Source organism: Haliaeetus albicilla, chromosome 10, assembly GCF_947461875.1.
Source record: "Haliaeetus albicilla chromosome 10, bHalAlb1.1, whole genome shotgun sequence".
In the NCBI taxonomy this organism is placed as follows: domain Eukaryota; kingdom Metazoa; phylum Chordata; class Aves; order Accipitriformes; family Accipitridae; genus Haliaeetus; species Haliaeetus albicilla.
Genome location: NC_091492.1, coordinates 25165873 through 25192766, shown reverse-complemented (window position 1 = coordinate 25192766; position 26894 = coordinate 25165873). Strand labels below are relative to the sequence as shown.

Sequence of the window (26894 nt, the reverse complement as noted above, 5' to 3'; positions counted from 1 at the left end):
GGACACAGAGGACACCGGCACTGGGTGGCCCCGGCCGCTCCCGCGGCATTTATTGCTTCCAGCAGGGCCGAGCCATGGGGCAGCCCCACTTGCAGGGGGACCCAGACAAACACCACACCCCCCCCCCCCCAAAACGCCAGGCGGGGGGTGAAAGGCACAAGGCCAGTGGGGAGGCCAGCCCCCCCATCCTGTGCCCCCCTCCCCTCTGTACCGAGGCACGAACCCCCTGCGCGGGGAGGGGGCTCTGCTCTGGTGAAGGCACGTACCCCCCTCCCGCCCTGTGGTTTTGGGGGTCCCTGGGGGGGGCAGCGGAGGTCTTGGGGTCCCCCCATGGGATGGCCCCGCCCGCCCGCAGGTCTCACTGTCCACAATTTAAAAAAAAGAAAACAACCAAAAAAAAACCATCCAAAAAAAAAGGCAAAACCCAAGAAATCCAGGAGACACCCTCCCTGGCTTGGGGGGGGTGTCACACATCCGGCGCCAGGGGGGACACGGGGGTCCCGGTCTGGCACTTCGGGTGCTCCCCTCGATGTGATGTCCCCGATGTCCCCGTGGGGTTGGAGGGGGGGACATCCCCGGGCAGACGTCGACAACGGGGTGCTCCAGGGGGGCCGGCAGGGGGTCGGCGACGAGGGGGGGTGGTGGCAGCGGGGGAGGGGGCCGGATCCTGTGCAGGTTTGGGGGCAACGTGCGGGAACCAGACCCTCAGCATCCCCTCAACCTGCAGCAGTGTCCCCAGGTAGCGGGCGCTGCGGGAGGAGAGAGTGAGCTGTCACCCTGCTGCTGGTGGGGGGGGGGATGATGGGCACCCCATGGAGGGGGTTGTCCCTTTGCCCCCCCCTTCCTCTTCTGGGGACTCTTGAGGGGGGCCACTCACCCCATTTCTGGCTTCTGCAGGACTCCTATGATCCGCTGGATCCGGTCCATGGCCACGCTCTGCTGGAAGCTGCTCAGCCCTGGCGAACCCCAAAAATCTGGGAATCCTCCTTAGGGGTGGGTGAAGGGGGGTAGGAGGGTTCGGGGGGGGCACCCACCTCTGTCGTATCGCCCCCGTTTCAGCCCCTCCAGCAGCTCCGCCAGCGGCCGGATGAAGCCCCGCAGCTCCCGGCACTACGAGGAAGAGGAGGAGGATGGTGGCTGGGCTGGATTCAGACCAACGAGGGGGTGTCATGTTCCCCCCCCCAACCCTGCTTACCCCTCCTCACCCCCCACCTGTTTCAGGTGGGGAAACTGAGGGAGAGATGCATTTTTAGGGGACCAAGCACTGCCCCCCCCCCAGGTTTGGGGGTGCTCCTTCGTTTTGCTGCCAAAAACTCACTTTTTGGGCAAAGAGATGATCGCCGTCGCTGGGAGGGGCGTCCCCCCCATCCCCTTTCCGGGGTCGTTTCCCCCCTCGGGGTGACGAGGACAATTCGGGGGGTGCTCGTTGCGGCCCCCCTGGCCGCTTACGGCTCCGTTCAGTTTGGGGGGGGGTCGAGGGGGGACCGCTGGCCTCGACTTCACTGTCGGAGGAGTGGTCCCCTGGGCTGGAGGTGGGGGAGCCGCAGGAGCAGGCACGGGTGGGGGGGTCCATGGAGGGGGGGGCAGGGTGGGGGCAGGGTGGGGCCCCCCCGGAGGAGCCTCTCGCTGGGTTCAGCTCCTGTGGTGCCGCCTGGGTGAGGCTGCCTGGCAGGGGAGGAGGGAGAAAAAAAAGGGGGAAAAAGGGGAAATTGGACAAAAAGAGAGAAATCGCCGTGTGCCCCCATGGGGGGTCGTGTGTGTGTGTCCCCCACCCGGGGGCACCTCCCGGCACGGGGGGGGGGGGGGGGGGGCTGCAGGAACCCACCCGTCACCGGGACCCTTCACCCAGGATGGGGACCCTTCACCCAGGATGGGGGCTCCCCCACCCCTACCACCGGCACCAAGACACCCCCCCTCCCTCACCCGGTCCCAAGACTCCCCAGCACCGGGACCACCCCCCATCCCCCAGAACCCCCCCACCCAAGGTGGGGACCCGCCCAGCACTGGGACCCCCAGAATCAGGACCAGGACCCCCTCCCCAAGGGTGGCGACCCCTCACCTGCCACCCCGGGTCCCCCATACTCAGCACCGAGACACCCCCCCCAAACCGGTCCCTGGACCGACCCGACCCCTCTCCCAGCCCCGGGACCCCCCCCTAACCGGCCCCGGCCACCCCGGATCCCACCTGCTCCCGGCTGCAGCTGTCCCGGTGCCGGTGTCCCCGTCCCGGTGCCGGTATCGCCGTCCCGGTGCCGGTGCCGCTGTCCCTGCCCCGATGTCCCGATGTCCCGGTGTCACTGTCCCGGTGTCCCCGTCCCGGCGCCGGTGCCGGTTCCGCCCCGGCTGCGGCGGCCCCCACGCGGACACGTGCGCGGCCGCACGTGCCTCCCGCTGGGCCCCGCCCCCCCGCTCACTCATTGGTTAGTGCTTCCCGGCAGCGGGAGGAGCATTAGCGTCCCGCCCCTCCATCTCGTTTCCATTGGTCCGCCACGACGCCGGAGCTGCCCAATGCGGACGCCACCCTGCGTGGATTGGCTGGGAGGGTGGGGCCGGGCCACGCCCCTCCATGTGGCGACACGGGGGGCGCGGCGCGGGGCCCCGCCCCCTGGCGGGCCGTGGCGGGGCCGGGGGCCGCGGCGGGTCACGGGGGTCCCCGGCCACGCCCCCGCCGCGCGACGGAGGCACGAGGAGCCCCCCCGCTCCGCCTGGAGCCTCCAATGGGCGGTGGCTTCGGCCGCGCGTCACGGCCGGCCCGGCCAATGGCGGCTGGGGGGGTGGGGCGACCTCGCCTCGGCGCCGTTACATAATGGAGGAAGGCAGGCGCGTGGGCCCCCACGTGGGGGCGGGGCGCGCGGGGGCGGGGCACGCGTCTGGACGACGTCAGCGCGCGCGCGCGCGCGCGCACGGGAGGGATGCGTGCTCGGCCCCGCCGGCCGCTGCGGGGGGGGGGAGGGCGGCGGGGACACCGGCAAAGGGGGCGGGGCTAGAAAGGGGGCGGGGTGAGGGCAGCTCGTGCAGGGTCCGCCCCCCCCAGGGCCCCCCCACAGCCCCCAGCCCCCCCCAGCTCACAGCCCCCCCCGAGCCCCACACCCCACACGCCCCCCCAAACCCCACAGCACCCCACAACCCCAGACCTCCCAGCCCCACAGCTCCCCCCCCAAACCCCACAGCACCCCCAGCCCCCCCCCAGGCCCCCACCCCACAACCCCAGACCTCCCAGCCCCACAGCCCCCCCCAAGCCCCACAGCACCCCCAGCCCCCCCCAGTCGCCAAGCCCCACAGCCTCCCCCGAGGCCTCCACCCCACAACCCCATAGCCCCCAGCCCCACAGCACCCCCACAGCTCACAGCCCCCCCCGGAGCCCCACAGCATCGCTGGGTCCCCCCAGCCCCTCCCCACAAGCCCAGAGCTCCCAGCCCCACAGCCTCCCCCGTCCGCACGCCCCGACGCCCCGGGGATGGACCCTCCATCCCTCCCCGTCCCCCCGGGGGGGGCCATCCCGGGTGGGTATTTAAGGCCGGACCGGCGGCACCCGGCCCCCCCCCGCCATGCTGCGTGCCCTGCTGCTGCTGGGGGGCCTGGCCCCCGCCCTGCCCGCCGGTGAGTGCCCCCCCCCCCAAGTTCTTCAGGCATTCACCCCAGTTCCCGCCCCCCCCCAGGAGCGGGACCTGCTTTGGGGTGCAGCCGCCAGCACCCACAGGGGAGGGGGTCCCGGGGAAGGGCTGGGGGGGGGGGGGGGCCACCTGACCCCCGGCCCCCTAACACCTCTGTTCGCCGCCCCAACAGGTCCCCACTGGGCGTATGAGGGTGAGTGGGGCCCCACCCCACCCTGGAACCCCCCCACTCCCCCCGAATCCACCACCCCAGAGCCAAGGGGCATCACCCGGCTCCCCCCAGAAGGGAGGGGGCTTGGATGGGTGACAGCCCCCCATGCTCCCCCCACCCCCTGCTCCCAGGCACCTGGGTCCCCCCAAATGGGAAGGAGGTGGATGGGTGACAGCCCCCCATGCACACCCCCCCACACACACACACCTGGGTCCCCTAAGATGGGAGGGAGGTGGATGGGTGCCCCCCTGTGCTCCCCACCCCCAGACACCTGAGTCCCCCCAAATGGGACGGAGATGGATGGGTGACAGCCCCCATGCCCCCCCACCCCACCCCAAGACACCTGGGTCCCCCTGGCTACCTGCGTCCCCCCAAATGGGAGGGAGGTGGATGGGTGCAGCCCCCCCTTACCCCCCCATGCCCCCCCGGATGCCCGAGTCCCCCTCGTGCTCCAATGGTCCCATTGTGTTCCTTTACATAAGGCTCTGGCTGCCAAATCCAATTAGGATCCGGCCCCGGCCAAATCCTGGCTAAGCCCCATCCCGCCCGGCCTATGGGGACCCCATGGGTGTCCCGTGTCCCCCCCCCGCCGTGGTATCAGCTTTGTCCCCGCTCCCCCAGCCGGAAAAAAAAATGTCCCCAGAAGATTAACGAGCATGTTGGGAATGTCACCCGTGTCCTCGTTTGGGGGGAAATGAGGGCATTTTGGGTCACGGGGCTGTGCTGGGTAAAGCACTGTCCCCACAGTGGGGGGGGTCGGTGGGGGGCCCACCCAGACGCCTGGGTCCCCCCAGGCCCCCACGGGCAGCAGCACTGGCCCGAGGAGCACCCGGCATGCGGGGGCCGAGCCCAGTCACCCATCGACATCCGAACGCAGTGGGCGCAGCCAGACCCCTCGCTGCCACCCATCCGCCCCGTGGGCCAACCCGGCACCCCGGCCTTCACCCTCTCCAACAACGGCCACACCGGTGAGTGGGTGCTGGGGGGGGTCTGGGGTGGTAGTGGGGGGGCTCCCCACATGTCACAGCCCCGGCTAAGAACCCCCCCGTGTCCCCCACCCCAGCGGTGCTGGCACTGCCGCCCTCCCTGCGGCTACAGGGGCTGCCACGCAGCTTCGCCGCCGCTCAGCTCCACTTCCACTGGGGACGGCCCGGCCACGCTGGCGGTGCCGAACACCTCCTCGATGGGCACCGTGCCCCTGCCGAGGTACAGGGTGGCCATAAGGGTAGTGGTGGGGGGTCCCAAAGGAGTGGGGGGGTCCTAAAAGGGGCTCCAGCCTGGGAAAGGGGCCGGGTGTGGGAAATGGCATGGGAATGGGGTGGGAAATGGGTGTGGGAAGGGTCCTGGGTGCAGGAAATAGCATGGGAATGGGGTGGGAAATGGGTCTGGGGGTGAGGTGGGAAATGGGGGCAGGAAGGGGGCTGGGAGCAGGAATTGAGTGCAGGGAATGGGAAATGAGTCTGGGCACAGGAAACAGGCAGGGAAATGGGTACGGGAAGGGGTCTGGGTGTGGGAAACGGCAGAGGAAGGGGGAGGGAAACAGGTCTGGGTGCAGGAATCAAGGTCAGGGAATAGGAAAGGGGCCCCGGTGTGGGAAACAGGTCCGGGCACAGGAAACAGGCAGGGAAATGGGTGCAAGAAATGGGTCTGGAGGTGGAAAATGGGTGCAGGAAAGGGTCTGGGTGCAGGGAATGGAAAATGGGTCTGGGCACAGGAAGTGGGCAGGGAAATAGTGGTGGGAAATGGGCCTTGGGGTGGGAAACAGCACAGGAATGGTGTGGGAAAGGGTCTGGGTGCAGGACCTGGCACAGGAATGGGTGCAGGAAGGGGTCTGGGTGCAGGCATGGGAAAACGCACAAGAAAGGGGTCCAGGTGTGGGAAATGGGTGCAGGAAGGGGAAACAGGAGTGGAAAGTGGGAGCAGGAACAAGCATGGGACTGGGTGACAGGACCGGGGAACGGGTGCAGGCAGCAAGTCCAGGTGCAGGCAGCGGGTCCAGACACCACGGAAGGTGCCGGGATGGGTGCAGGCAGCAGCGTGAGATCGGGTGTGGGAACTGAGTGTGGGAAAGGGGGTGGGTGGGGGACAGAAACCCAGCAGGTGTGGGTTGGGGGGGGGGTGTCCCTGCTCTGCCCGTCCCCTCCCCCCAGCCCTGCGCAGAGCCACTCTGCCCGCAGATGCACGTGGTGCACTACGATGCGGAGCGCTACACCAACGCCAGCGAGGCGCAGCACCACGCCGGTGGGCTGGCTGTGCTCGGTATCCTCCTGGAGGTATGCAGACCCCAAAATACCCCCTGCCCACCCACCAACCCCCCAGCCCTGACACACACACCACCCCATGCCCTTGCTCCCCCCAGGTGGGTGCTGACCCTCACCCCACCTACAACAACATCCTGAGCCATCTCGGGAGCATCCGCTATGCAGGTGAGCGACTGGCGTGCGAGCGAGGGGGTGGCAAGGGGAGACAGGAGGGAAAGCATGTAGCGGCAGCAGGGGGATGACCCCAAACTCCCCTTCCATGCCCCCCGCAACTGCTTCCCCCCCACTCCTAGGGCAGACAACGGCCATCCCCTCCTTCAGCGTGCAGGACCTGTTGCCCCCACGCCTGGACCTCTACTACCGCTACAACGGGTCCCTCACCACCCCCCCCTGCTTCCAGAGCGTCCTCTGGACCCTCTTCCAGCAACCTGTCCGCATCAGCCTGGCCCAGGTAGGACCTGCTTTGGGGTGAAAGCCCCTGGTTTTGGTGGGGGGGACGGGACACAACAGACAGACACACGATGACAGCCCCAGCGCTCCCCCCCTCTCCCTGTTTCAGCTGGAGCAGCTCCAGGGAACCCTTTACACCACAACAGCGGCCGAGCCAGAGCCCCAGCGCCTGGTGGATAATTTTCGGGTCCCACAGGAGCTCAACCAACGGCTGGTGCTGTCATCCTTCCCCAGGGGTGAGAACCAGCTTGAGGCAGGGGGGGTGGGGGGGAGGGCCCCCCCCCAAATGGCTCCCAGAGCCCTGGCTGGGTGCGAGGCTGCGGCGCTGAGCCCCCCGGCTCTTCTCTTGCAGGGCCCAAGGGGTATTCCACAGGTACAGCCCGGCTGGGGGCAGGCGGGGCTGGGATGGGGGGTTCACCCCCCCACCCTGGTCCCCCCTGAGCCCCCTGCTACATCACGTAGGTGAAGTCATTGCCATCATCTTCGGTGCAGTCTCCAGCTGCCTCGGGCTCTTCCTCGCCATCCACTTTGTGGCCAAGAGGATGCGGTGAGAGGCCCCCACCCTAAGGAGGGACCACCCCCCCCCCCGTTGCAGCAGGGAGCCCAGACCCCCCAAATCAGAGGGTCTGGACCCCCACAGGGGAGGGTCGCCCTCACCTCAGCCCTTCTCCCCCTGTGAGGCAGAGCAAGGAGGGCACAGGACCAGGATGTGGTGTTCAAAGCCTCCTCCCACCGCACCCACTCTGACGACGGCCCTCGCCCTTGAACCCCCCACCCCAGATAGGGCTGTGACGGACCCCTACCACCCCCCAGCCCTCCACACCTGTCAGAAGAGCTGGCTGGGACTCAGCCTGATGGCAGTGGTGGCTCTTGCCCCGGCCTCACTGGAAATAAAGCCCCTTTCCCACTCCATGGCACTGGTGGCTCTTTGCTGGGGAGGGAACGGGGCTGTTCACTGATGGGCTTTGGGGCTGGATCCTGTCAGCCCCGAGAAACCAGGAACACCTGGGTGCTCCCCGCAAAGCTGGGACAGGAGCTGGGAGCAGAGCAAGCTGGGGGGAAACCGACCCTTCTCTTCCCCCCGCTACCTCACCCTGTCCCCATGACAGAAGTCGCCTCAGTGCCGTGGTACTCATTGATCTATTAAAAGGGTTTTACTTTGAATCGAAAAAATAATTTACCCCCCCTCCCAGTTGCACAGCAGGGTAATGAGTGCCCCCAGACATGACCTGGCAGGGAGCAAAAAGGGGGTGAAGGGGGTAGAGTACCCCCCATCCTGGCTCCCCCAGCCCTGAGAGCACCACCCTGCTTCCGCAGGCGAATGGCAGGAGGCCACGTTGGGCCAGGGCTGCACCGAGGGCAGGGGCGTCCCTCAGTGGCAGGCTGGGGGGAAGAAAATGTTGAGGGAAGGAGGATGTCCTGCCCTGAGCCCCCCAAGCCCAGCTGTACCACAGGGCACCTGGCCCCTGGCTCCTGCCTCCCCTGCACTCCCCCTGCAGCCATACCCTGTAAGGAAAAAAGTCTAACAGAATTCACTAACAAAGCTAACAGGGTTGCTCACGAGCACCAGTCAGACCCCGAAAATCCCCTCTGGAGCGGGACAGGACACAGAGCCACCTCTTGTGTCACGGAGAGGGGCCAGGGGCAGGCCAGGCGGCAGCACCAGAGGAGCAAACCGCAGAGGCAAAGGCAGCATCGTGATCTTCCAGCTGCCGAAAAGAGGGCACTTGGGTACGGCAGCAGCACAGGCAGTGCAGGCAGCAGGAGCAGGCAGGGCTGCGCCCACCGCTCAGTCCTCGAAAGGCACCTGCAGTGCGGAGTACATCATCACTCTGCTGTCGTCCTCCTGCTTACCTGGGGGGGCAGAAAAGGGGGAGAGGGTGAGCATGGCAGGGGAGCAGGGTTGTTTTGGGGGTGCGGGGCCTGTTTGCGGGTTCACAGGAGCCCCCGTTAGCCAGGAGACGCAGGCCCCTGTTCGACAACAGGGAAACGGTTACAGACAAGACCCATCCTCCCCCATCCCAGCAGCTCTGGGCCCCCCTGCACCTTTGTCCAACTCCCCCCAACACCTAAAAGGGGATAGAGACCCACCAGCAAAGCCCCCTGTGTTGCACTGGAGCCCCCCATCACCCCACTTACAGGAGAGGCACTTGAGGATGTTGCGGAAGGACCCCCCAGCAGTGAAGAAGGCCCAGAGGCCCGTGCAGAGGGTGATGATGAAGATAGGGACCAGGCTGGCTTCATACCAGGGGTTCAGGAACGTCTGGGGGAACAGAGAAAGCCATGTTAGGAATGTCACCACCTGCCAGCCACCCCCACAGCCCCCCCCAAGGAAATGGGACCCTCCAAGCAGAGCAGAGCTCCGGTAAGCCTGGCTTAAACTCCTGTTGAGTGATTTCCCACCAGCAGCTTAGTGGCTAATCCTCCATCCCATCCCCAGTCCTTCGTTAACCCTCCTTCTGCCAAGCGCACCCCAACAAGCAGGAGGTGCCCAAGAGGGCCGTGGCTCACCCCACAGCTCAGAGGCGGGGATTTAGGGAGTCTGAAAGAGCAGCAGGTGTCCCTGCATCCCCCTCCCCATGCCCAGACGGATGTCTGATGATAGCCATGGCCCCTTTACTTTGGGGATAGCTTGCAGTGCAGATTCGTTTGGCTCTGGCTCATCAAACTCACCAGCCCCGAGGTGAGGAGGTGACTGGCAACCACCAGCCCCAGGCACCAGTAGCGGCGTTTTTCACAGGCGTCGAAGAAGATCACTCCCCAGAAGGTGTGGAGCAAGACGAGGGCCATGGTGAGGAATGCTGGGGGAAGAGAGCAACACAGACCCCCTCAGACCTTGTCATCACCTACCTCCTCCTCACCTCGGTGAAGGGCCACACGCCAGGGCTGGACTCCGGCTCTAACCGGCGCTGTCACAGCATCCCGGCCCCGAGCCCATGTCCCGCAGCACATGCTGGCCCCCAGCCTCACCAGATGTGATGAAGTAGTATGGTGAGTCCCCATGGATCCCAACGATGCCTGGCCCAATGGAGTCTGCCAAGATGTTAATGACGGAAAACACGCCACTGATGATGCCAAAGGACAGGCCTGAGACTACAAAGGGAGAAAGGAGTCAGCCAAAAGTGATTGTGGCTGTGCTACCTCCACCATGAGCCCCAGACTTGGCGTGTGGGCCCAGGGAAAAGCAGGAAGGAGTTGGGAAGGCTGCATTAGCCCAGCAGGCTCATCAACACTGCCATTGGTTGTTGATACCTGAGCATCCCACTGCCAGGCAGCCCCAGAAGAGCATGGGGAGGTCAGCAACAGCCCCAGCCCTGCCCAGGTTCGTGCTCACCGTAAGCCATCTGCCTGAGGGAGATGGGGGACCGGCCATCCTCGCTGATTGTTGCCAGGCCTTCATCCGCTTTCCTGCTCAGGCAGGAAAGAAAGTGTGAGCGGCTGGTTCAGAATAGGGGCCTCGTCATACGGGAGAGGGGAAGGGATGGTTATAAACGAGCCTGGGGCGAGGAGGAACAGCTCTCTCCCGGGATCTAACGAGGAAGATACTTTGTGGGGTTCCCCAGAGAAAGACCGGAGGTTGGACACTGACTGCAGGTACCAGAACAAGTCACCCAGTCCCACGGGGCGCGCACAGGCCACCCTCGGACAGGCTCTTACTTCAGCAGCTTGAAGTAGGCAAATCTGAAAGCCTCCTGCAGCAGGACGGAGACGGCAGCACCGAAGATGAGGAGGCCATACTGCAGCTTGGCATCCTCCCGGTCGCTGAGATGGACCGAAATGAACCAGATCAGAGACGCCAGGAGCAGTGACACCAGCCAGAAAAATGCCCTGGGGAGAGAGGAACACCAAACTCAGGCTCCAGAGCTCAGAATACCACAAACATGTGCCAAGCTGCTTGCTTGGTTTGCCCGGGTTCCAGGTCACGTATTCATGGGCTGCCTGGTCACTGTCACATGAGGAGGGCATGCAAAAAGAAGCATACGGCTGAAAACCAAACAGATTCAGAAGCTGAAATCCTCCTTTCTCAGAGCCACGATGACTTGCTTGGAGGGAAGCTGCTGCCCTGCAAAGCAGGGAAGGATGTTCAGTGCTTCGCCCCTTGAAGGTTAAACAAGGGTCTGCCCAAGCGTGGCGGGACATGGCTGCTGAGAGCCGCTCCCCTTTTTAAACCAGCAAATCCCCCACGCTGACACATGGGGCCGGAGTTATGATCCTGGGGACCGACCAGGCGCAGGAGGAATGAGATGAACACTTAACATCTGGTGTGTCGCTGCTCCCAGCTGTGGCTGTCCCAGCACGAGGAAGGTTTTTGGCTTTGTTTCCTCCCCGGCCAGCATAAAGCCCATGCCTGCGAGACACACGAGGGACCATGGTGCCAGGACTGCCCCTGGCATGGCGCCTGGCACAGCAGCAGCTGCATGGTTAGAGGCAGGAACGGCTCCTGTGATCCAGGCAGGGGGCTGCTGAGCTCAGGCAGAGATGAGGCTGCAGCCTCCGGGTGTTTTGCCTCCGCTGGGATGTCGTCTTTAAGCTGGCTGTTGGGAGACCCCAAAGCAGGGTGACCCAGATATGGGGACAGCCCTTCCCACCCCCTACAAAATCATAGCCCCATCCCACCTATGCAGGTGATTTCCCAAATCTTCCTCAGGCTCCCTCCGTCCAGGTCCAGCTTGTCCCCAGACTCCCCAGAACTGACCCCAGGGCACTGCTTCACCCACCCCAGACCTCCTCAACTGCCTCAAGATCTCCCCTTCAGCCCCTCTGCATGCTGCCTTGGCCTGCACCTCTCAGACACCCCTAAGCCCTCTCCAGTGCTGCCTGTCCCCCAGACTCACTTAGCCCCCCCATCTACCCTCTTGAAGCTGCCAACCCCCCCGTGGCCTCACAAGCCACCCCAGAACTGCCCCCCCCAACTTCTCCAGCTGCCTCCTAGACCACCTCGATCCTGCCTGCCTCATCAGCCCCCTATTGACACCTCACCCCCCTGCTACTGCCTGCCCTGCCCCAGACCACCCCTCATCTGCCTCAGAACCTCCCCCACAGCTCCCTCAGAGCTGCCTACCCACCAGAACACCCCAACTGCCCCAGAACTACCCCCTCAGCCCCCCTCAATGCTCTCTGACACCCCAGCTGCCCCAGAACTCCCACCACAGGCCCCCCTCAGTGCTCTCTGACACCCCAGCTACCCCCGAAAATGCAACCTCAGCCCCCCTCAGTGCTCTCTGACACCCCAGCTACCCCCAAAAAGGCAACCTCAGCCCCCCTCAATGCTCTCTGACACCCCAGCTGCCCCAGAATGGTCCTCAGTGCCCCCCTCAACGATCTCTGACCACCCAGCTGTTCCTGAAACACCCCCACAGCCCCCTCCACTGCCCCCTCACAGCTGCCTACCCCCCATAACACCCCAACTGCCCCAGAACTGCCCCCTCAATGCTCTCTGACACCCCAGCTGCCCCCAAAATGGACCCCGCAGCCCCCCTCGATGCTCTCTGAACCCCCATCTACCCTCTCTAAGCTGCCAAGCCCCCCACGGACCCCCAGCTGTCCCCGAAGCGGTCCCCTCAGCCCCACAGCCACCCTCCCGGCAGCACAGGCCCCTCAGGCCTGCCCTCAAGCCCCCCTCAGACCCTCACCCAGCGGGCCCAGCCCCCTCCCCCGGGCTCACCCCGCCACCAGGACGATGACCCGCAACGGCTCCGCCGCCACCGTCAGAAGAACGAGGGCGAGCGCCGGCCCGAAGGCGATACCGGCGCAGCCGAAGAAGACGGCGGCCCCCATGGCGGCGGGGCGGGGCGGGGCGGGGCGGCGCGGGGCACGCCGGGAGCTGTAGTCCTCGGGGGACCGGGGACAGCGCCCCCTTGCTGGCGGGAGGCCGCGCCGCAGGAGTTGCGGGGGGGGGTAGGACCAGCCCCGGGGATCCTCCCGGAGGCAGAAGGGGGGAACGGGGGGGCCCTCTGCACCCCACAAAGCCCTCCAAGCCAGAGGGTGGGCGAGGCCTGTGCGACCCCCCGGAGACCCCCGGGACCTGGGCACAGACCCTGGGCTGGGGGACCCGCTGGGCACGCGGTGCCATCGCCCCAGGAGGCTGCCAAAGCCCGAAGCTCTTTATTTCCTTCTCTTCGGCAAAGCGGGGGTGCGGGGGGGGGGCTCGCAGGGTGATGCCGGGGGCTTCAGGCACAGATGGACAAGCTCTGGGCTTGGGGTCGTCACCATGTCCGGCTGCGGGTCATGGCGTGGGCCCTGCCGGGGCGGCGAAGCTCAGCTGGGCGTACGTCAGCCCTCCCTGTGGGGGACGATGCCTCCCCCGCACCCCCAGTTCCCCCATCTGGCACCGGCAGGGCTGCGACCGTCCCCTGTCACCTGCTGTCCCTGAGCAGAGGGACAGAGGGACGCTGCCTCCCCGCCAGCCCAGATGCCCCAGCCCGGCCAGGGGGGCAGCTGGGGGGCCGCACGGCCTCACCTCATCCTCCCGTGACACTGGTGGCAGCGGGGTGCTGGGCTGGTGGCCTGGAGGGGACAGAGCAGGGAGAGGTGTACCCAGCATGGGGATGGAGGGGACCCAGGGGGACCGAGGGGGATGGGGCAGGATGAGGGATGATGGAGGGGGGTCGGGGATGGAAGGGCATGGGGGTGGAGGGGTCACAGTGAGATGGACAGGACACTGGGGAACAGCGGGGGACATGGTGGCAGGCCACCCCCTGCCCGTGCCGGGCTCCTTACCCATCAGCGTGGGGCGGCGGAGGTGGCGGATACTGAGGCAGAGGCTGAGCAGCAGCAGCACCCCAGCCCCGGCCAGGACCCAGGTGCCGGGGATCATGCAGCTGCCTGGGGGAGAGGGGCTGGCTCGTCCCACCATTTGTCGTCACTCCCCCAGACCCCCAACGGCCTCCACCATCCCCCCACCCTGGGGCCAAGCCATCCCCACTGCCTCAGTTTCCCCAGGGGTGACCAGCTCAGCGGGGGTTCCCCTGTACTCACCTGTGGCCCCGTGCAGCTCCACGCTCCTGTGGACAGGGGGCCTGGAGGCGTTGAAGTTCACCTCGCAGAGCCCCCCGGGCCCCCCGGCCATGCCCATGGGGCTGACGAGCGGCCCCGTGCCGCCCCCCAGCCCCAGCACCCCCCTGGGCCCCCCCGGCCAGGAGACAAGGACAGGGCCGGTGGTAGCACCCACGGCACAGACCAGGCTGGGGGGGGCCTGGGGGGCACCACGGGGCGCCAGCACCCGCACCCAGCTCCCAGCCCTCCAGCTGTCTGCAACAAGAAGAGGGGGCTGCAGCAGGGTCTGATGCAGGCACGGACCCGGGATGGAGGGGGGTGGAGGGGATGGAAGGGGATGGAGAGGGGATAGAGGGGGAAGAAGGGGATGGAGATGGATGGAGAGGGACAAGGGGTGGTGGATGGGGATGGATGGGGATGCAGGAGATGGAGAGGGACAGAGAGGGATGAAGGTGATGTAGAGGGATGGAGGGGATGGAGAGATATGGAGGGGATGGAAGGGATTGAGGAGGGATGGAGAGGGATGGACAGGGGTGCAGAGGGACAAGGGGTGGTGGATGGTGATGGAGGGGGACACAGGAGATGGAGGGGAATGAAGGCGGTGGAGGGGATGGAAAGGGATGGAGGGGATCAAGGGCGATGGAGAGGGATGGAGGGGGATGAAGGTGATGGAAAGGGATGGACAGGGATGACGGCAATGGAGAGGGGTGCAGAGGGACAAGAGGTGGTGGATGGGGACAGAGGGGGACACAGGAGATGGAGGGGGACAGAGGAGGATGCTGGAGGCTGACAGGACAGGACAGTGGGGGACAGCAGGGGATAGGGGACATGGGGGTCACATGGGGGCCATCGGGGTGAAGCTGCGGTCCTACCTCCCACCAGCAGCGTGGTGCCGCTGCCAAAAACCCAGTAATTAATGTGGAGGCAGGCACACAGGTAGAGGCTGGTGTCGTCAGGCTGAGCACTGGCAATGTGCAGGGTGAGATTGTTCCTCCCGTACGTGCAGGAGAACCTCCCCTTCATCCCACTCTCACCATCCAGGAGCAGGTCAGGACCATCCTTGCTGCGCCAGTACCAGGACAGAGCAAATTTTGTCTCCGGGTCCTCATCAAACTTGCAACCAATCTCCACTGATGCTCCAGGCTCCACAACCAGGATGGACTGGGGCTGGTGCAGCCTCAGCAGCGCTGCCGGGGCTGCGGGCACCAACCGAGGGCTCATTCTGCCCTCCAGCCCCACTGTAACACCACCACCCTCCCACCCCCCCAGCAGCCAGTTGCTCCAAAAAGCCCAGAAATCTCCTCAAACCAGGGCCTGGCCACCCTCCACCAATCTCAGCCCCCCTGCCGCCATCACCCACCCAGGCAGAGCCACAGCAGCCCCACGGGGGACAGTGAGCCCCCGGCTGCCATCAGAGGCTGGCACCGCAATGGAGGGGCCAGCTCCTCCCCGGGGCCGAGCCCTTTGCAGAGCTGCCACTGCTGCCAAAACCGCGGGGGCCCAGGGCAGTGGCTCCCTCCCCTCACCCTGCTGGCTTCGTCATCGGGGACGCAACATCCGCTCAGCCATGCGCCGCATCCCAGAGCATCCCTGGCAGGAGGAGCGTGCCAGCCACCCTTGCCCCCACCCTGGTTTCCAAGCCTCTGAGCAAAACTTGGGGGTTTTTGGAGCATTCAGGGGGAATAAACCCGTCCGGGTGACGCTCTGAGGCAAAGGCATGCTGAACCCCCCTCTGAAACCTCCAAAACAGAGAGAAAATAATTTCTGGATGAAAAACCCACATGAGATGCTGCAGCTCCTGAGCTGGGTGGTGCCTGGGACCAGGCTGGGAGTGGGGAACTTGGCGGGGGTTTAAGCATTTTGGGGATGCTAGGGGATGGAGATGGTCTCAGCCAGGAGCAGACTGGGGCTGGGTCCATGCTCCTGACCCCGGCTGGGTCCCAAACATGCTGAAATCACAGAAATCCCATCTGGACTTTGGGCAGTACCCAACAGCATCTGATGGAGAGTCTCCCCCTGCCACCCCCCAGCTGCTCCCCCACCCCCCCAGAAAAAGGTCCTTCAAAGGGACTAAAAACTGCAAAGCCATTCCCAGCCCCCAGGCCTGCCACCGCCTTTCCTGCTGCAGTTCGGCACACCAAGCCCTCGGCCAAACCGGTGCCAAAAAACATCACAAACCCCCACTGCTGGGGGTGGGAGGGAAGGTGGTTGGTGTCAATAAACCGTGTGGAAGTGACAAAACGCAGCAGTGAGGCCGACTGCAGCCATCTCCAGCTCGAGCAAAGCCTCCAGCTGCTGCTGAAAGGCAGAAGATACATATTATAGATTGCATGAATTACATGCACTCCTCTTGTCGGCCGATGCCGTGCTCCGGGGGCAATTCCCGGCGGCTCCCACATGGCAGCTGGGGGAAATCCAGCCCCAGTGAGCAAAACATTTGCCTCGGAGAGCAGAAAACCAGGGGACGACAAAGCCTGGGGCTCCTTGGAGAGACAGGCAGGGCGATGAAAAGCCCCATTGCAACACAGAGCTGGAGCTAAAATTCAATTTTGCAAGCGAGACCAGGGCACGTGGTTCCCTCCCCAAATTGTCTCCACCGTTCCCTCCCCAAATTCCCTCCACCGTTCCCTCCCCAAATTCCCCCCCTCCTGCCCCCCCGGACTCCCAAACCCCAAATAAACCCCCAGGCTGGAGGATGTGCTGGTCCCTGGGACCCTCAGCCTGCCCCCCCCAGCATCACCCTGCACCAAACCCAGCCCAAAAGGGTCCTGTCAGCAGACAACAGTTTCCACCCAATTTCCGCCACCCACGGAGGCGGCCGAGGCTGCACCATCCCCAAGTGTGTGGGGGATACGGGACGGGGGACAGACATGTGGGGGACCCCCCCATCCTGGCTGGGCCAGGGCCAGCTCCTGGGGTGCCTCCTCTGAGCGTCTGAGCACGCCCAGGGCGTGCAGTTGCCAATCCCCTCTGCTGGAGGGGAGGCTCGTCCCTCAGAGCCCCCACCAGCCTGGGAGGGAGAGAAAATCTCCCCAGACAGACAGAGAGAAAATCTCCCCTGCAAAAGGGTTTTGGCCAGCATGTCCTACGGGCTCCTGAGGACCCTCCTGCTCCTCCTGCCAGGTACGTGCCCGCTCCAGAAATACCCCAACTCGGGCGGGATTTGCTGAAGCGGGGTAGGGGTTTTTTAGGGTTTTTTTTGCCCCAGATCATTTTTAATGCAATCTGTTAGAAAGCCTGAAGTGCAGAAAATCCACCTCAAAGCTGCTCCTCTCCTGCAGGACGCACCTCAGCAGAGGGGAGAAACGTCCAGCAAAGTCCCAGGCAGCTCTGGGTGCTCCCTGGAGAGATGGCGGAGCTGAGCTGTCGCATCTCGGCCCACAGCCAGTACGTGAACTGGTACAAGGAGAAGCCGGACGGCAGTTTGTACTGGATTTACCGGAACTTGAACTACCCCTCTCCAGGGGGAAAATACTCTGGGAGGAGTGAAACACGGGGGAGTTTTTCCTTCACCATCAGCTCCGTGCAGAGGGAGGATTCCGGGGTTTATTACTGCAGCTTCTCCAACTTCTACACCCTCTTTGGGGATGGGACCAGGCTTGTCGTCACCAGTGAGTGTCCAGCAGGTCACCCGGCGGCTGGGGACAGCCCTGGGGAGGTTTATGGCACTCCTGTTTTCTTCTTCAGATGCCTCTGAGCCCAAGCTCTCCATCCTGGTGCCCGTTGATGCGGAGGAGCCCAGGCAGCCCCTGGCCAGCATCCCCCTGCTCTGCCACCTCCATGACCTCCCTCCGGGCTGGGACACCGTGCGCTGGCAGCCCGGTGGGGAGGTGACACCGGTGACAGCAGCCACCGTGGACCAGGATGGCGTCCTCAGGGCCTGGAGCATCACCTGGGTCTCGGCCGAGTGGTGGGATGGGGCTGCGGTGTGCACAGCCCTAGAAAACGGCACGGGCAAGACCATCAGCGTCGCCATCACTAAAGGACCCAGGGAGGGTAATTAGTCCATCCCTGACCCCCTCCTGCAGATCCCAGCCTCCATCCACCCCCTGCATCCCAATTCTTCCAGCCTTTCCCCATTCAGGAAATCCCTACACCCCAATTCTTCCTCTTTGAGACATATTTGGAAATCCCTTGTGCCCCCCCCTCCATCTTTTCGCTGGGATCCCCCTGCACTGAAAGGCTTTAAACCGGCACATGCTCCCTGACACCCCGCAAAGCCCTGACCCCCTCGTTTTGGGGGGTGCTCAGCCCTGGCCCCTCATTTCAGGCTCTCCTGAGTCACCAAATCCCCATTGTCCCCCCCTCTATTAACTCTCCTTTCCCCCCCCTGCAGAAGCACGGCCTTCCTGGCCGCTGGCGCTGGGGCTGTCCTGCGTCTCCCTCCTTTTCCTGCTCCAGCTGACCATCCTGCTCTGCAGACGGCGTCTGACCAGAGGTGACACCCCCCACCCCCCAGCCCCGCACCCCTTGCAGCCCCTTCGCCCCGGCTCTCTCCTCGTCTCCTCCAGCCACCCACACATACACCCAGGAGAACCACCCAGGAGGTAAAACTGCTTCCTCAACCCCCACCCTGAAATAAATTCATTTATTTATAGCATCGTAACACTGCTCTGGTCAAACTCCAACACCCTCAGATTCAAAATTGCCTCAGGAGTTTCACTGGGGGAACAAAACCCACCAGTCTGGTGAGAAAATTAATTTTTGGCTGGTGTTGGTGGTGTGAACGCTGCTGCTGCATCGCTGGGCTGCTGGCTGGAGCAACTCCCAAAGCGCAGGTGGCTGCTCGGGTCGCCCAAAAGCCGAGGGTAAATCTTGTCCGGGTATCAGCTCGCACTCGGGTCCAGCTGCCAGCACCATGAGCGGGGAACACCCAGGCGCTGGGTGCTCCCCCATCCCACAAAAAATAAACCCCTCTATGGGGGAGCACCACAGCTCCCCAGCCTGAACCCCAGCCCTTTGCATGGCAGGAGCAGCCCAGCTGCTTCAAAAGGCATCAAAATTGGGCACAAGACTTCATTAGACACAAAATATTTCATTTTCCAACTCAGAGGGACCAACTTTTGCCATCACTGGCACTGGCCCCCAGCATTACCTGCCCCAGCATCACCCTGGGGAGCTAAAAATACTCAAAGCTTTTTTTTGGCCTCAAATGTAAAACGAGATTTTAATAACGCCACTTCTCACTTTCTCTTGCAGAAGGATCCTTGCCGGCGAGGCGCTGAAATGCCCCTGCCCCGCTCGGCCAAAACCCCTGACTGCAAATGCGTTAAAACCCAAGAGAAATGGGAAAATTGTGAGAGTCTGTGTGATGGGAGCCAGGCGGGCGTGGCCCCTTGTCAGCCACAGCTCACAAACCTCTGTCACCAAGTTGCAAATTTGCCCCGTGAATAGCTTGCAAAGTTGCAGGAGCTTTGCAAAAGCCAGGAGAAATTTTTTAGCGTCGTCTTCTCTGATAGGATACGAGCACCAGCCCCAGGAAAATTCCCTTCAGATATTTCCTAGCCACTTGAGGAGGGTTTTTAGCAGAATTTTTTTTATTCATTTATAATCTCGAAAGCAAATTTCACAGCCGCTCGTAGACGGTGTCACACACAAACCGCCCGGAAAGCTTATTTCAGTGGCTTACCAGCTCATAAGCACACCAGCGCTCCGGAGAAAAAATGCAAACCCCCTGGGTAGCTGCCAAGTGCTCAGAGCAAGGTGGGATGGGACCAGCCAGCTCGGTGTCACCCCCATCTAGTGCTGTGGTGGCCAGACCCTGCACGGCCAGTTTGGGCAGCCGGAGCATCACCAGCAGCTCCATGATCCCATTTTTCCTCTTCCAGAGCAGTGGGGCTGGGTAGGGAAATAACCTTTGCTTTTTTTCCTGCTGGGTTTCTCTCCTTGGCTTGGAGGAGGAGGAAGAGGAAAGCTGTAAGCACAGGGGTGGGGGTGGGGGTGTGTATGCTCAATAGCAAGGAGACATGGCATAAAAACAATAAAATTCCTGATTCCTGGCTAAGAAACTGAGCTCTCGGATTTATATCAGCTTATGCTCTGTGGTACCTTGTGTAGCAGCCATCCGAAACTGCTGTTAAACAGGAAAAAAAGGGTTTTATAAGTTAGAGAATTAAGCAAAGCTGTAATACAGCCCCTTCCTTCCTTATTTTGCTCATGGAGCAGTAAAAGACATGACACATGACAGGCAACCCCTCTCCTTGCTCCAAGGATGCTCCTGATCTTCCCGGCTGCTCGGTGACTCCACGGATAACGCCTCTGGGGTTGGGAATCGATGGGTGCTTGGGTGCAATTCATACTGCCCGCCCTATTTCAGTCGGTGCTGTGGCTGGAGGGGTATTTCAGAGGGGAGGGGAGGGATGGGAAGCACCCCCCATTGCTCAGAGCCCTCGGATGCACCTGGGGGGTTCACGCAGCTGAGCTGGGTCTAATTAAGGCAGGAAAAAATAAAGGACAACGTTTGGAAAATGAGTGTCTTGGAGCCGTGATTCTGGGACGGGCCACCCAGCATCACCTCCCGCAGCATCCCATGGCCGGTGAGAGCAAGGACCGGTTGCAGCACCCATCTCAGCCTAAAACTGGTGGTGGGACAGCACGGGGTTATAAATCCCTCATGTTTCAGCTGTGCTGAGAGCCCCCAGGAGCTGCGCGTGAGGACGATGCCCAGAGGAAGAGCGAGCTGCCGCCCTGATGCATAGCGGGCGCCAACTGTGAAAACCAGGAACATGTTTTTATTTTATTTTATTTTATTTTATTTTATTTTACATTAATATAATTTAATTTTTTTTTAAGAAATACTGTTTGAAAGTGCTTTTTTTTTCTTCATTTCAAAGTATCTAAAGTATCACATTATTATTTCCCAGTCTCTCTGGCAGAGCCACACACCCCAGCTGGCAGCAGCCAGCCCAAGCAGCCACTGTTTAAAAAAAGGGCTGGGAAGGGCAGGAAAGTGTTATTTAGAGTAGAAAACCACATGGAACAATGAGAACAGCCTGTTCAGTAGAAAAGCCCCTCCGTTCCTCAGAGGATTCCTGTGGGAAGAGCAGCTCATCCCACCTACCTCTTGGCTGGCACACGGCACCTCAGGGAGCGGTGGAAACCCCGCAGCATTGAGTGCCATGGGGGAAGGGATTTTTTGGGTTTCCTTCATCCATCTCGTCGTCATCTTGGGCAGGGAAAACACCAAACAATGTCCCCTGCAGCCACTTCCGCAGGAATCCTGCCGTCATCTGCTTGGGCACGAGTCATTGTTAAGGGAAGAGTCCTATTTACCGGCTGCATTTTTTTAATTTCCCTTCAAGTTTTGCTTCCGCCTATTAAAGCTGGGAAATGACGCAATGTACCCGAGAGCCAGGAATGGCAGTGATCTCATTCGCACCTTCGTCCTCAACGTAAAACTCACAGTCATGCTGCAAGCCTCTGACCGCTGCCAGGCTTCACCGTGCCAGGATGCTTAGAGCATCCCCGGGATGCAGCACCTTCAGCATTGTGAGGAGTGAGAGCTGCCTTTGCCATCCCTTTCTGGAAAAGCCTTTTTTTTTTTGGCTCGCACATTGAGTTTTCCCACGTGAAATGCAATGCTCCCACACTGCTCCCTCGCTGCAGGACCTTTTACGGTTTGATTTCAGCACGTACGCTTTAATAATTAAAAAAAAGAGACGTAAAAGTACAGAGATTGCGCAAAATAGGAATTAGGTTTTGGGAAAGGAGCATGGGATCGGAGACTGAAAAGACGGTTTGGCTGCTTTTTTTGGCTGCTCTTTGGGCGATGTTTTTGCTCTGCGTTGTGAGACATGAAAAGTAAGTAAGAACAAACATGAAAGGAAAAAAACTGAATAAAAATAGAGCATTTTCATTTTCCAGCCAGAAATACAATTCAAAATCTGCACCCACATTTCCCCAGTGGTCCCCAATACCCAAGGATCGTCCCTCACATCATGAAGACGCGGGACGCTGCTGGGGATGCTCCAGGTGCACATCGGTGTGCTCGCAGCCACACAAGAACAGCAGAGTTTGGTGCAAAGGGTTGATTTGCCCCCTTGCATCACTTTGTAGTGCATTTTATCCAGCTCCCTTAGCAGCATCTCCACGTTGCAGGTACCACACCTCTCCCCCCATCCCCCCCCCCCAAGTTTTTTCAAGTTTTGCATCATCATGTCCAACCACAAGGAGCTGTTCTCAGCCCCAAGCCAGCAAATCCCTTTGAGTTCAGACTCCAAGTTTGCATGCCAAGAGGTTGGTCCGTCCAACTCCATCCGCTCATCTAATAAAAGCCACCACCATCCTCATAAACCTTCCTTGCCCTTTTCCTCCCCCATCACTTTAAAACCACAATATTTTAACTCTCTCACAGCTTGACATCTCCCCACGCTACCCAAGAGTCTCCTGGCTGAGCTGGCAGCTCCGGCCCTGGTGGGATTCGTACCGACGAGGCCAGATTTCTGCTTGCGTTGAGATTTTGAGTTTTGATGTTCTTTTTGTGGGTCAAGGGGAGGGTCTGGAGATATTAGTTTCCTGCCTGCTCGGCCACTCGGCATTCCTCTGCGCTTAACCCTTTGCCACACAGCTCCCTATGGATGGGAAAAGTCATTCTGGCAAAGCATGAACAGCCCTGGGAGGCTGCAAGCTGTTTTTGGGATGCGCTTGGAAAGCTCTTCAGTTGGGTCCCCTCTTAGTCGAAAAAAAATCTGCCTTTGGAAGTCCTCGGCTTAAAATCAATAGCAGTCCTTGGCTTAAAATTGATAGCACTCCTTGCCTTAAAATCAGTAGCAATCCTTGCCTTAAAATCGATAGCAATCCTTGGCTTAAAATTGACAGCAACCCTTGGCTTAAAATTGATACCAATTCTCGGCTAAAAATTGTTAATATAAGGATGAAACAAATATTGGCTGCCGCTGCTCTCGCCGGGTGGCTGCCCCGTGGATGCCTGCACCCATCCCACCACAGCTGGTGCTTCTCCACCCCTGCCTGCAGCCTGTGCGCCCCCCCATCTTAGTCTTAGCTCAACACAGCTGTTTGCCATTAAACTCCCTCAACCCCGCTGAAAAACTCGCTTCCGTTTTCTCATCTGCGAGAGGAAACTCCTGAGCCCACATCCTGCAGGGGCAGCCACCCACTGAGGGAGGGTGGGGTGGAAGCAGCCCCCAGGTCTGTGGCAGGGCAGCATCGTCCTCCAGGCATTTTGCTGGAAAAAACCTGAAATTTAGGGCTGGGAAAAGATTTTTAAGATGGGGAGAACATTCCTCCAGTGATGGTGGATAAAGACAAGGTGAGAGCACAGTCTGCACCTCCTCCCAAGGCTGTCCCATCTTCAACTTCCCTCCCATCTGGGAAGGGTTCTCTTTCCAGGTGAATCTTCCCAATTATTAATTTCTTCTCATCATACCTCAAAATAGAGCTCCTCTCTTTACTTTCTCAGGCTTCTCTTGCTCTTTCCCAGTTTGCTAACGTCTGTCTCCCACAACACAGCCAAGAGCCACCAAAATACATCATTGCCCATCGCGCTCAAGAGACCAGTTGGGAGAGGAAACCGTCTTGGGTGAATGTGTGGGTTTTTTCACCACAAAAACGGATTTTTATTGCTGCATAAGCAATAAAGTCACAGCGATTCCAGCACCTCCCCCCAACAGCAAACCTGGGGTGGTGAGCAGCCCCCACCATGTGCTGCTCAGGAACTGATTTTACACCACTTGGTCACACCTGATTTACCTCCTGCTCCTTCTATTCCCCTTTCGCTTCACACCCCTGTTAACACCAGTTTCCACCAGCATCACGTTGGCATCTCTTCAGAGAAGGCCTTCTGCACTGGTATCAGCTTTTCCCCACAAAGCAGAAGAGCTAAATTTTGTTTTCCTCCCCATTTCTCTTCCAAGGAATGTTTTCCTATTTTGCTTTTATTTTTAGAGAAGAGAGGAAAATAAGCAGCCGTTATAGCTCTGTACCGAGGCATCACACCCTCCGGATGCAGTAGCAGGAGCCAACCGTAAACACCAAATGTAGCTCCTAAAGCATCCCAACCTGGGGTATTTCTAGCCACTATAAAATAAAATAAGACTGCAACTGTTTGTGTTTCTTCTTACTGATAAAAAAACTGAGGCATGAGAAGGTGAAATGAAGCCAAGAAAAAAAATCCCCCAAGATTTTAAGGGAAGTCAGGAACTGAATCTGGCTCCTAGTTGTTATTTCTGCCTTTTGCCTCTTAATCGCTGCCTTCTCTGCAAGAAAGATTTGCTATTAATAACTCCTGTTATAATCAAAACCATCCTCCTTCTATTTGCGAGCCCATCCAGCGGTGCTAACCCTCCCTGGGGAATAACTTCCCAAGATTTGCAACTCAGCCATCGGAAAAGTGTTTGCAAAGGGAAAATCTTCCATCGCTGGAGCAGCATCACAGGCACTGCACATCTCCCAGCCCGTATAGGACACCCTCTAGCCCAGCCCGGCATCGCACCGCTTGGCAAACTGCAGAAAAACTTTTATTTTCTCAGTGTGTGGGGGCTGCTCGGTCCAGCCCTCGCAAGAGTCATTTCCTGCCTCTGCTGGGACATCTCAAGAAATTCCCCAGCAGCAGCGCCGAGCCGCACCGGTGGACGACACCGAAACATAGGATGACAAACTTTTTAATTGCAGCACTCTTGGTTCTTCATTTTTTACTGGGTAAATATGTTTCTCTGGTTTTCCAGCTTGCAATTTAATTTTATCATGCTACTAAGTGCTGGGCTCAAATTATTTCTACACTTCTGGGATGCTGCATGGCTCTTGGGGTGGGGTCTTGGAGCCTGAAAGGTCTTGGGGTGTTTGCTTGGGGATGGGGGGGTCAGTAGCAAAAAAACCCCAGGGGAAAACATGATGCAATTGCTAAAAGTTACAGTAAAGCGTGTGCTTGGAGAATCCAGGCTGTGCTTGCAGGATATAGTGTGTGCTTGCAGAACAGAGTCTGATAATTAATGTTTTCCATATTGCATTCAAAGTAGTTTGCAATATACAGCTGGGAGCTATTAAGAGAGACAGATACAGGCAAGGGAATTAAAAAAAAACCAAAAAACCCAACCAAAACCACCAAACAGGATTTCCTAAGTATTTGGTGGGCACTTAAGCAACGTGGGGAGACCAAAGTCAGGGGCAATTGAAGGAGGAAAACTACAGTGCTTACAGCGCCCAAGGCTTGAGGCAGGAACCTGAAGCTGATTTCGGATGAAGACACATGCAATTGGTAACACTTCTGGGTGCATGAGATAACGGGCAGTGCCAGCAGAGGGGCAGAGAACTGGAAACCAGCAGCTGCCCGCAGCTCTGCTGTGACCGCCAGCCGTAGAGAGCCTTCCTCCTCCTCTACCATGCCAAAGGGACGAAGCCAAACATGAAACGTCATGCAAGGGGTTAAAGGCGGTTGCGGAGTGGGGGGATTTCCAGATGGAAGATCTTCGGGGTGATACAACTCCTCTATTATCCTTAGCAGGGCTCCAGTGTAAACACAACTTGGAATAACTTTCTCAGAATCTTTGCGCATGGGATAAAGTGCCCTGAGAGCTGGAGTTTACGCTCCTGGAGCCAAAAAGGACAGAATATTTTTTGAAGGGCGAGCATGGGAAGGCGTGGGGGTGGATGGATGTACGCTATGCCATGCAGGTCCCCATTTTGGTCCAAGTGTCCCCAAAAATAGGATGGGTTGAGGTGTTTTGCTGAGCGACAGAGGAGGCTGCACTGTGCCACGACCCGCAGACCCCAGGCTCCTACCCTAGGGCTTTGATGCCTGCGCAGAAATCTGTATGCTGGGTCATTCTTTTCAGATAATTGCCCAACGATGAGAGTTTTTGGATCCAGGCTTCCAGCTGCTGGTGCTGAGAAACCTGGGGCTATGTTAGGAAACAGTGGAAAGTTTTAGAGAGGGGCAGCCAGAGCTACAGCTGACCCCAGGCACAACTAACGGCATCATTAAAGTTATTAATAGTATAACATATAACATTAATATTACACATAATACTATATATAATAATATTAATTAATATGATCTAATTATAGGAGCTACGGCTGGCCCCAGGCATGACTAATGGCATCATCAAAGTTATTAATAGTGTAACTTACAACATTAATATTTATTATCTAGAATAAGATGAATTAATATTATCTAATAATATGAGTGTATATGGCTATATACTAAAATATTAGTATGTTATATTATTGTATGAGTATCTGATATTATTGTACGACTATACAAGTATTATAATATTAATATTTCCAATCTGCTTTATAAGACCCCCAAAAAAAGAAAACACATTGAACCTTGTATTTGGAAATGGGAAATGAGAAACTTGAAATTACTTTGACAACATCATACAACTCAGAAATCTATTTATAGTGACTCAACCCTAAGGAAACGCAAGTCTCTTTTCTGAGCCTTCAGCAATTTCACAGCAAAAGGCACACGAGGAATAAAGCAGCAAGGTCAGTGGCTAAGGAGCAGCTCAAAATGCACAAGCAGAGCTTTGAGATCCATCCCAAAATAAATTTGGGGTATGGGGTGCAGGAACGCGGCTGAAGGGCTGCAACCCCATTACTGCATATCCCTCTCCTGGCACACCTGCACCCAAAATAAAGGAAAAAAAAAACCACCTGGGATGAGCTCTGGTCCGGTCTGCAACATGATACCCTTTGTTGTGAAGTCTCTGATTTAATTCTGGGCCAGATTGCAAATCCATTACTCCCACCAGGGAACAGGTTTTGCACAAAGCGCCAATAAATCAATGAAATTATTAATGTGAAACTATCCAGTCGGCTCGATGTCTCTGCTTACTCAGAGCGCCAGACGATGAACTGTTTGTTTTTTGTTTGTTTTTAGGGAATGCTGAGATAGGAGGAGACGAGGAGATAACAGAGTTTTTATATGACTACGCATCTCGTTTCAGTGAGTAATTCTTGCTTTTTTTTTTTTTTTTATCATTTTATGCAAGTTGCATGAGCAAGTTGGAAGAACCAGGGATGGAAAGGATGCTGGGAGGTCTCCATCCAGTCTCCGCCAGGCAGGGAGATCAGGCTTTGCCCATAAAGGCCAATGCAAAGGCACCGAGAAGCCACTGAATCAAACCCTCTGCAATTACAAATAACCCCCGAGGGACACTGAGCCCACCCCACCTCCCCATGCTGCCACCAGCACCCCTCAATCTTTAATTGAAGCTAAAAGCTCAAGGCTGCCACGCACAGCAGAGGGAAACCGAGGGGCCGCTGCAGCCTGAGGTCCTCATGGCATTGGAGCTTTGCAGAAATACCTATAGGAAAATGGATCTGGGGTCTGGGGAGATGCTGCTTAACAAAGGAAGAGGAATTGCCGAATTGTGGCTGAACAGGAACTGGAGGGGCTGGTTA

The 26894-nt window shown here is 59.4% G+C and overlaps 6 protein-coding genes across 11 annotated transcripts in view; 2 read left to right on the top strand and 4 right to left on the bottom strand.

Annotated features, from left to right (window-relative positions):
* The window catches only part of MRPS21 (mitochondrial ribosomal protein S21), an 88427-nt gene that overhangs the window by 2055 nt on the left and 59478 nt on the right, over positions 1–26894 (bottom strand). The gene's annotated exons all lie outside the window — the stretch shown is intronic.
* Positions 23–2888, bottom strand: CIART (circadian associated repressor of transcription). The gene is made up of 5 exons (XM_069794278.1): positions 2186–2888; positions 1319–1661; positions 1035–1110; positions 878–956; positions 23–749 (listed from the first exon to the last, which is right to left on the bottom strand). Exons 1-5 carry the CDS (start codon positions 2416–2418, stop codon positions 467–469), a joined length of 1014 nt encoding a protein of 337 aa, XP_069650379.1. The 5' UTR covers positions 2419–2888; the 3' UTR covers positions 23–466.
* CA14 (carbonic anhydrase 14) lies at positions 3441–7446 on the top strand. Of its 6 annotated transcripts, none has more exons than XM_069794276.1 (11): positions 3487–3600; positions 3787–3807; positions 4620–4793; positions 4889–5031; positions 6003–6098; positions 6185–6251; positions 6380–6537; positions 6646–6772; positions 6889–6909; positions 6999–7083; positions 7221–7446. In XM_069794276.1, the coding sequence occupies exons 1-11, from the start codon at positions 3549–3551 to the stop codon at positions 7300–7302; spliced, it is 1026 nt and encodes a 341-aa protein (XP_069650377.1). In that variant the 5' UTR covers positions 3487–3548; the 3' UTR covers positions 7303–7446. The 6 variants fall into 6 exon arrangements, with proteins under 6 accessions (XP_069650373.1, XP_069650374.1, XP_069650377.1 ...); XM_069794274.1 differs by having other exon boundaries at positions 5976–6098; XM_069794277.1 differs by having other exon boundaries at positions 3506–3600; positions 5986–6098.
* APH1A (aph-1 homolog A, gamma-secretase subunit) lies at positions 7676–12338 on the bottom strand. Its single transcript, XM_069794280.1, has 7 exons — positions 12202–12338; positions 10194–10364; positions 9871–9944; positions 9507–9629; positions 9210–9337; positions 8676–8799; positions 7676–8390 (listed from the first exon to the last, which is right to left on the bottom strand). The coding sequence occupies exons 1-7, from the start codon at positions 12312–12314 to the stop codon at positions 8326–8328; spliced, it is 798 nt and encodes a 265-aa protein (XP_069650381.1). The 5' UTR covers positions 12315–12338; the 3' UTR covers positions 7676–8325.
* On the bottom strand, positions 13399–15478 carry LOC138687541 (immunoglobulin gamma-1 heavy chain-like). Its single transcript, XM_069795498.1, has 3 exons — positions 14893–15478; positions 14405–14728; positions 13399–13787 (listed from the first exon to the last, which is right to left on the bottom strand). Exons 1-3 carry the CDS (start codon positions 15203–15205, stop codon positions 13399–13401), a joined length of 1026 nt encoding a protein of 341 aa, XP_069651599.1. The 5' UTR covers positions 15206–15478.
* Positions 16613–17957, top strand: LOC104317880 (M1-specific T cell receptor beta chain-like; the record flags this gene model as incomplete). The annotated part of the gene is made up of 4 exons (XM_069795497.1): positions 16613–16655; positions 16772–17143; positions 17220–17528; positions 17869–17957. Coding segments are annotated over exons 1-4 (813 nt in total), but the record flags the coding sequence as incomplete, so codon positions are not given.

What these genes read in the sequence shown, in the direction of transcription:
- CIART (XM_069794278.1), bottom strand. Translation starts at nt 2,418, where the DNA reads ATGAGTGAGCGGGGGGGCGGGGCCCAGCGGGAGGCACGTGCGGCCGCG. An exon ending in ACAGCTGCAGCCGGGAGCAG is followed by an intron (nt 1,662 to 2,185) that starts GTGGGATCCGGG and finishes CCTGCCAGGCAG; the next exon opens with CCTCACCCAGGCGGCACCAC. An exon ending in CTGCAGAAGCCAGAAATGGG is followed by an intron (nt 750 to 877) that starts GTGAGTGGCCCC and finishes CTCCTCCCGCAG; the next exon opens with CGCCCGCTACCTGGGGACAC.
- CA14 (XM_069794272.1), top strand. Translation starts at nt 3,458, where the DNA reads ATGGACCCTCCATCCCTCCCCGTCCCCCCGGGGGGGGCCATCCCGGGT. An exon ending in CGGGAGCATCCGCTATGCAG is followed by an intron (nt 6,252 to 6,379) that starts GTGAGCGACTGG and finishes CCCCACTCCTAG; the next exon opens with GGCAGACAACGGCCATCCCC. An exon ending in TCCGCATCAGCCTGGCCCAG is followed by an intron (nt 6,538 to 6,645) that starts GTAGGACCTGCT and finishes TCCCTGTTTCAG; the next exon opens with CTGGAGCAGCTCCAGGGAAC.
- APH1A (XM_069794280.1), bottom strand. Translation starts at nt 12,314, where the DNA reads ATGGGGGCCGCCGTCTTCTTCGGCTGCGCCGGTATCGCCTTCGGGCCG. An exon ending in ATACTACTTCATCACATCTG is followed by an intron (nt 9,338 to 9,506) that starts GTGAGGCTGGGG and finishes CTCTTCCCCCAG; the next exon opens with CATTCCTCACCATGGCCCTC. An exon ending in CATCCTCAAGTGCCTCTCCT is followed by an intron (nt 8,391 to 8,675) that starts GTAAGTGGGGTG and finishes CTGCCCCCCCAG; the next exon opens with GTAAGCAGGAGGACGACAGC.
- LOC138687541 (XM_069795498.1), bottom strand. Translation starts at nt 15,205, where the DNA reads ATGCTCCAAAAACCCCCAAGTTTTGCTCAGAGGCTTGGAAACCAGGGT. An exon ending in GCTGCTGTGGCTCTGCCTGG is followed by an intron (nt 14,729 to 14,892) that starts GTGGGTGATGGC and finishes TGGTGCCCGCAG; the next exon opens with CCCCGGCAGCGCTGCTGAGG. An exon ending in CACCACGCTGCTGGTGGGAG is followed by an intron (nt 13,788 to 14,404) that starts GTAGGACCGCAG and finishes TTCTTGTTGCAG; the next exon opens with ACAGCTGGAGGGCTGGGAGC.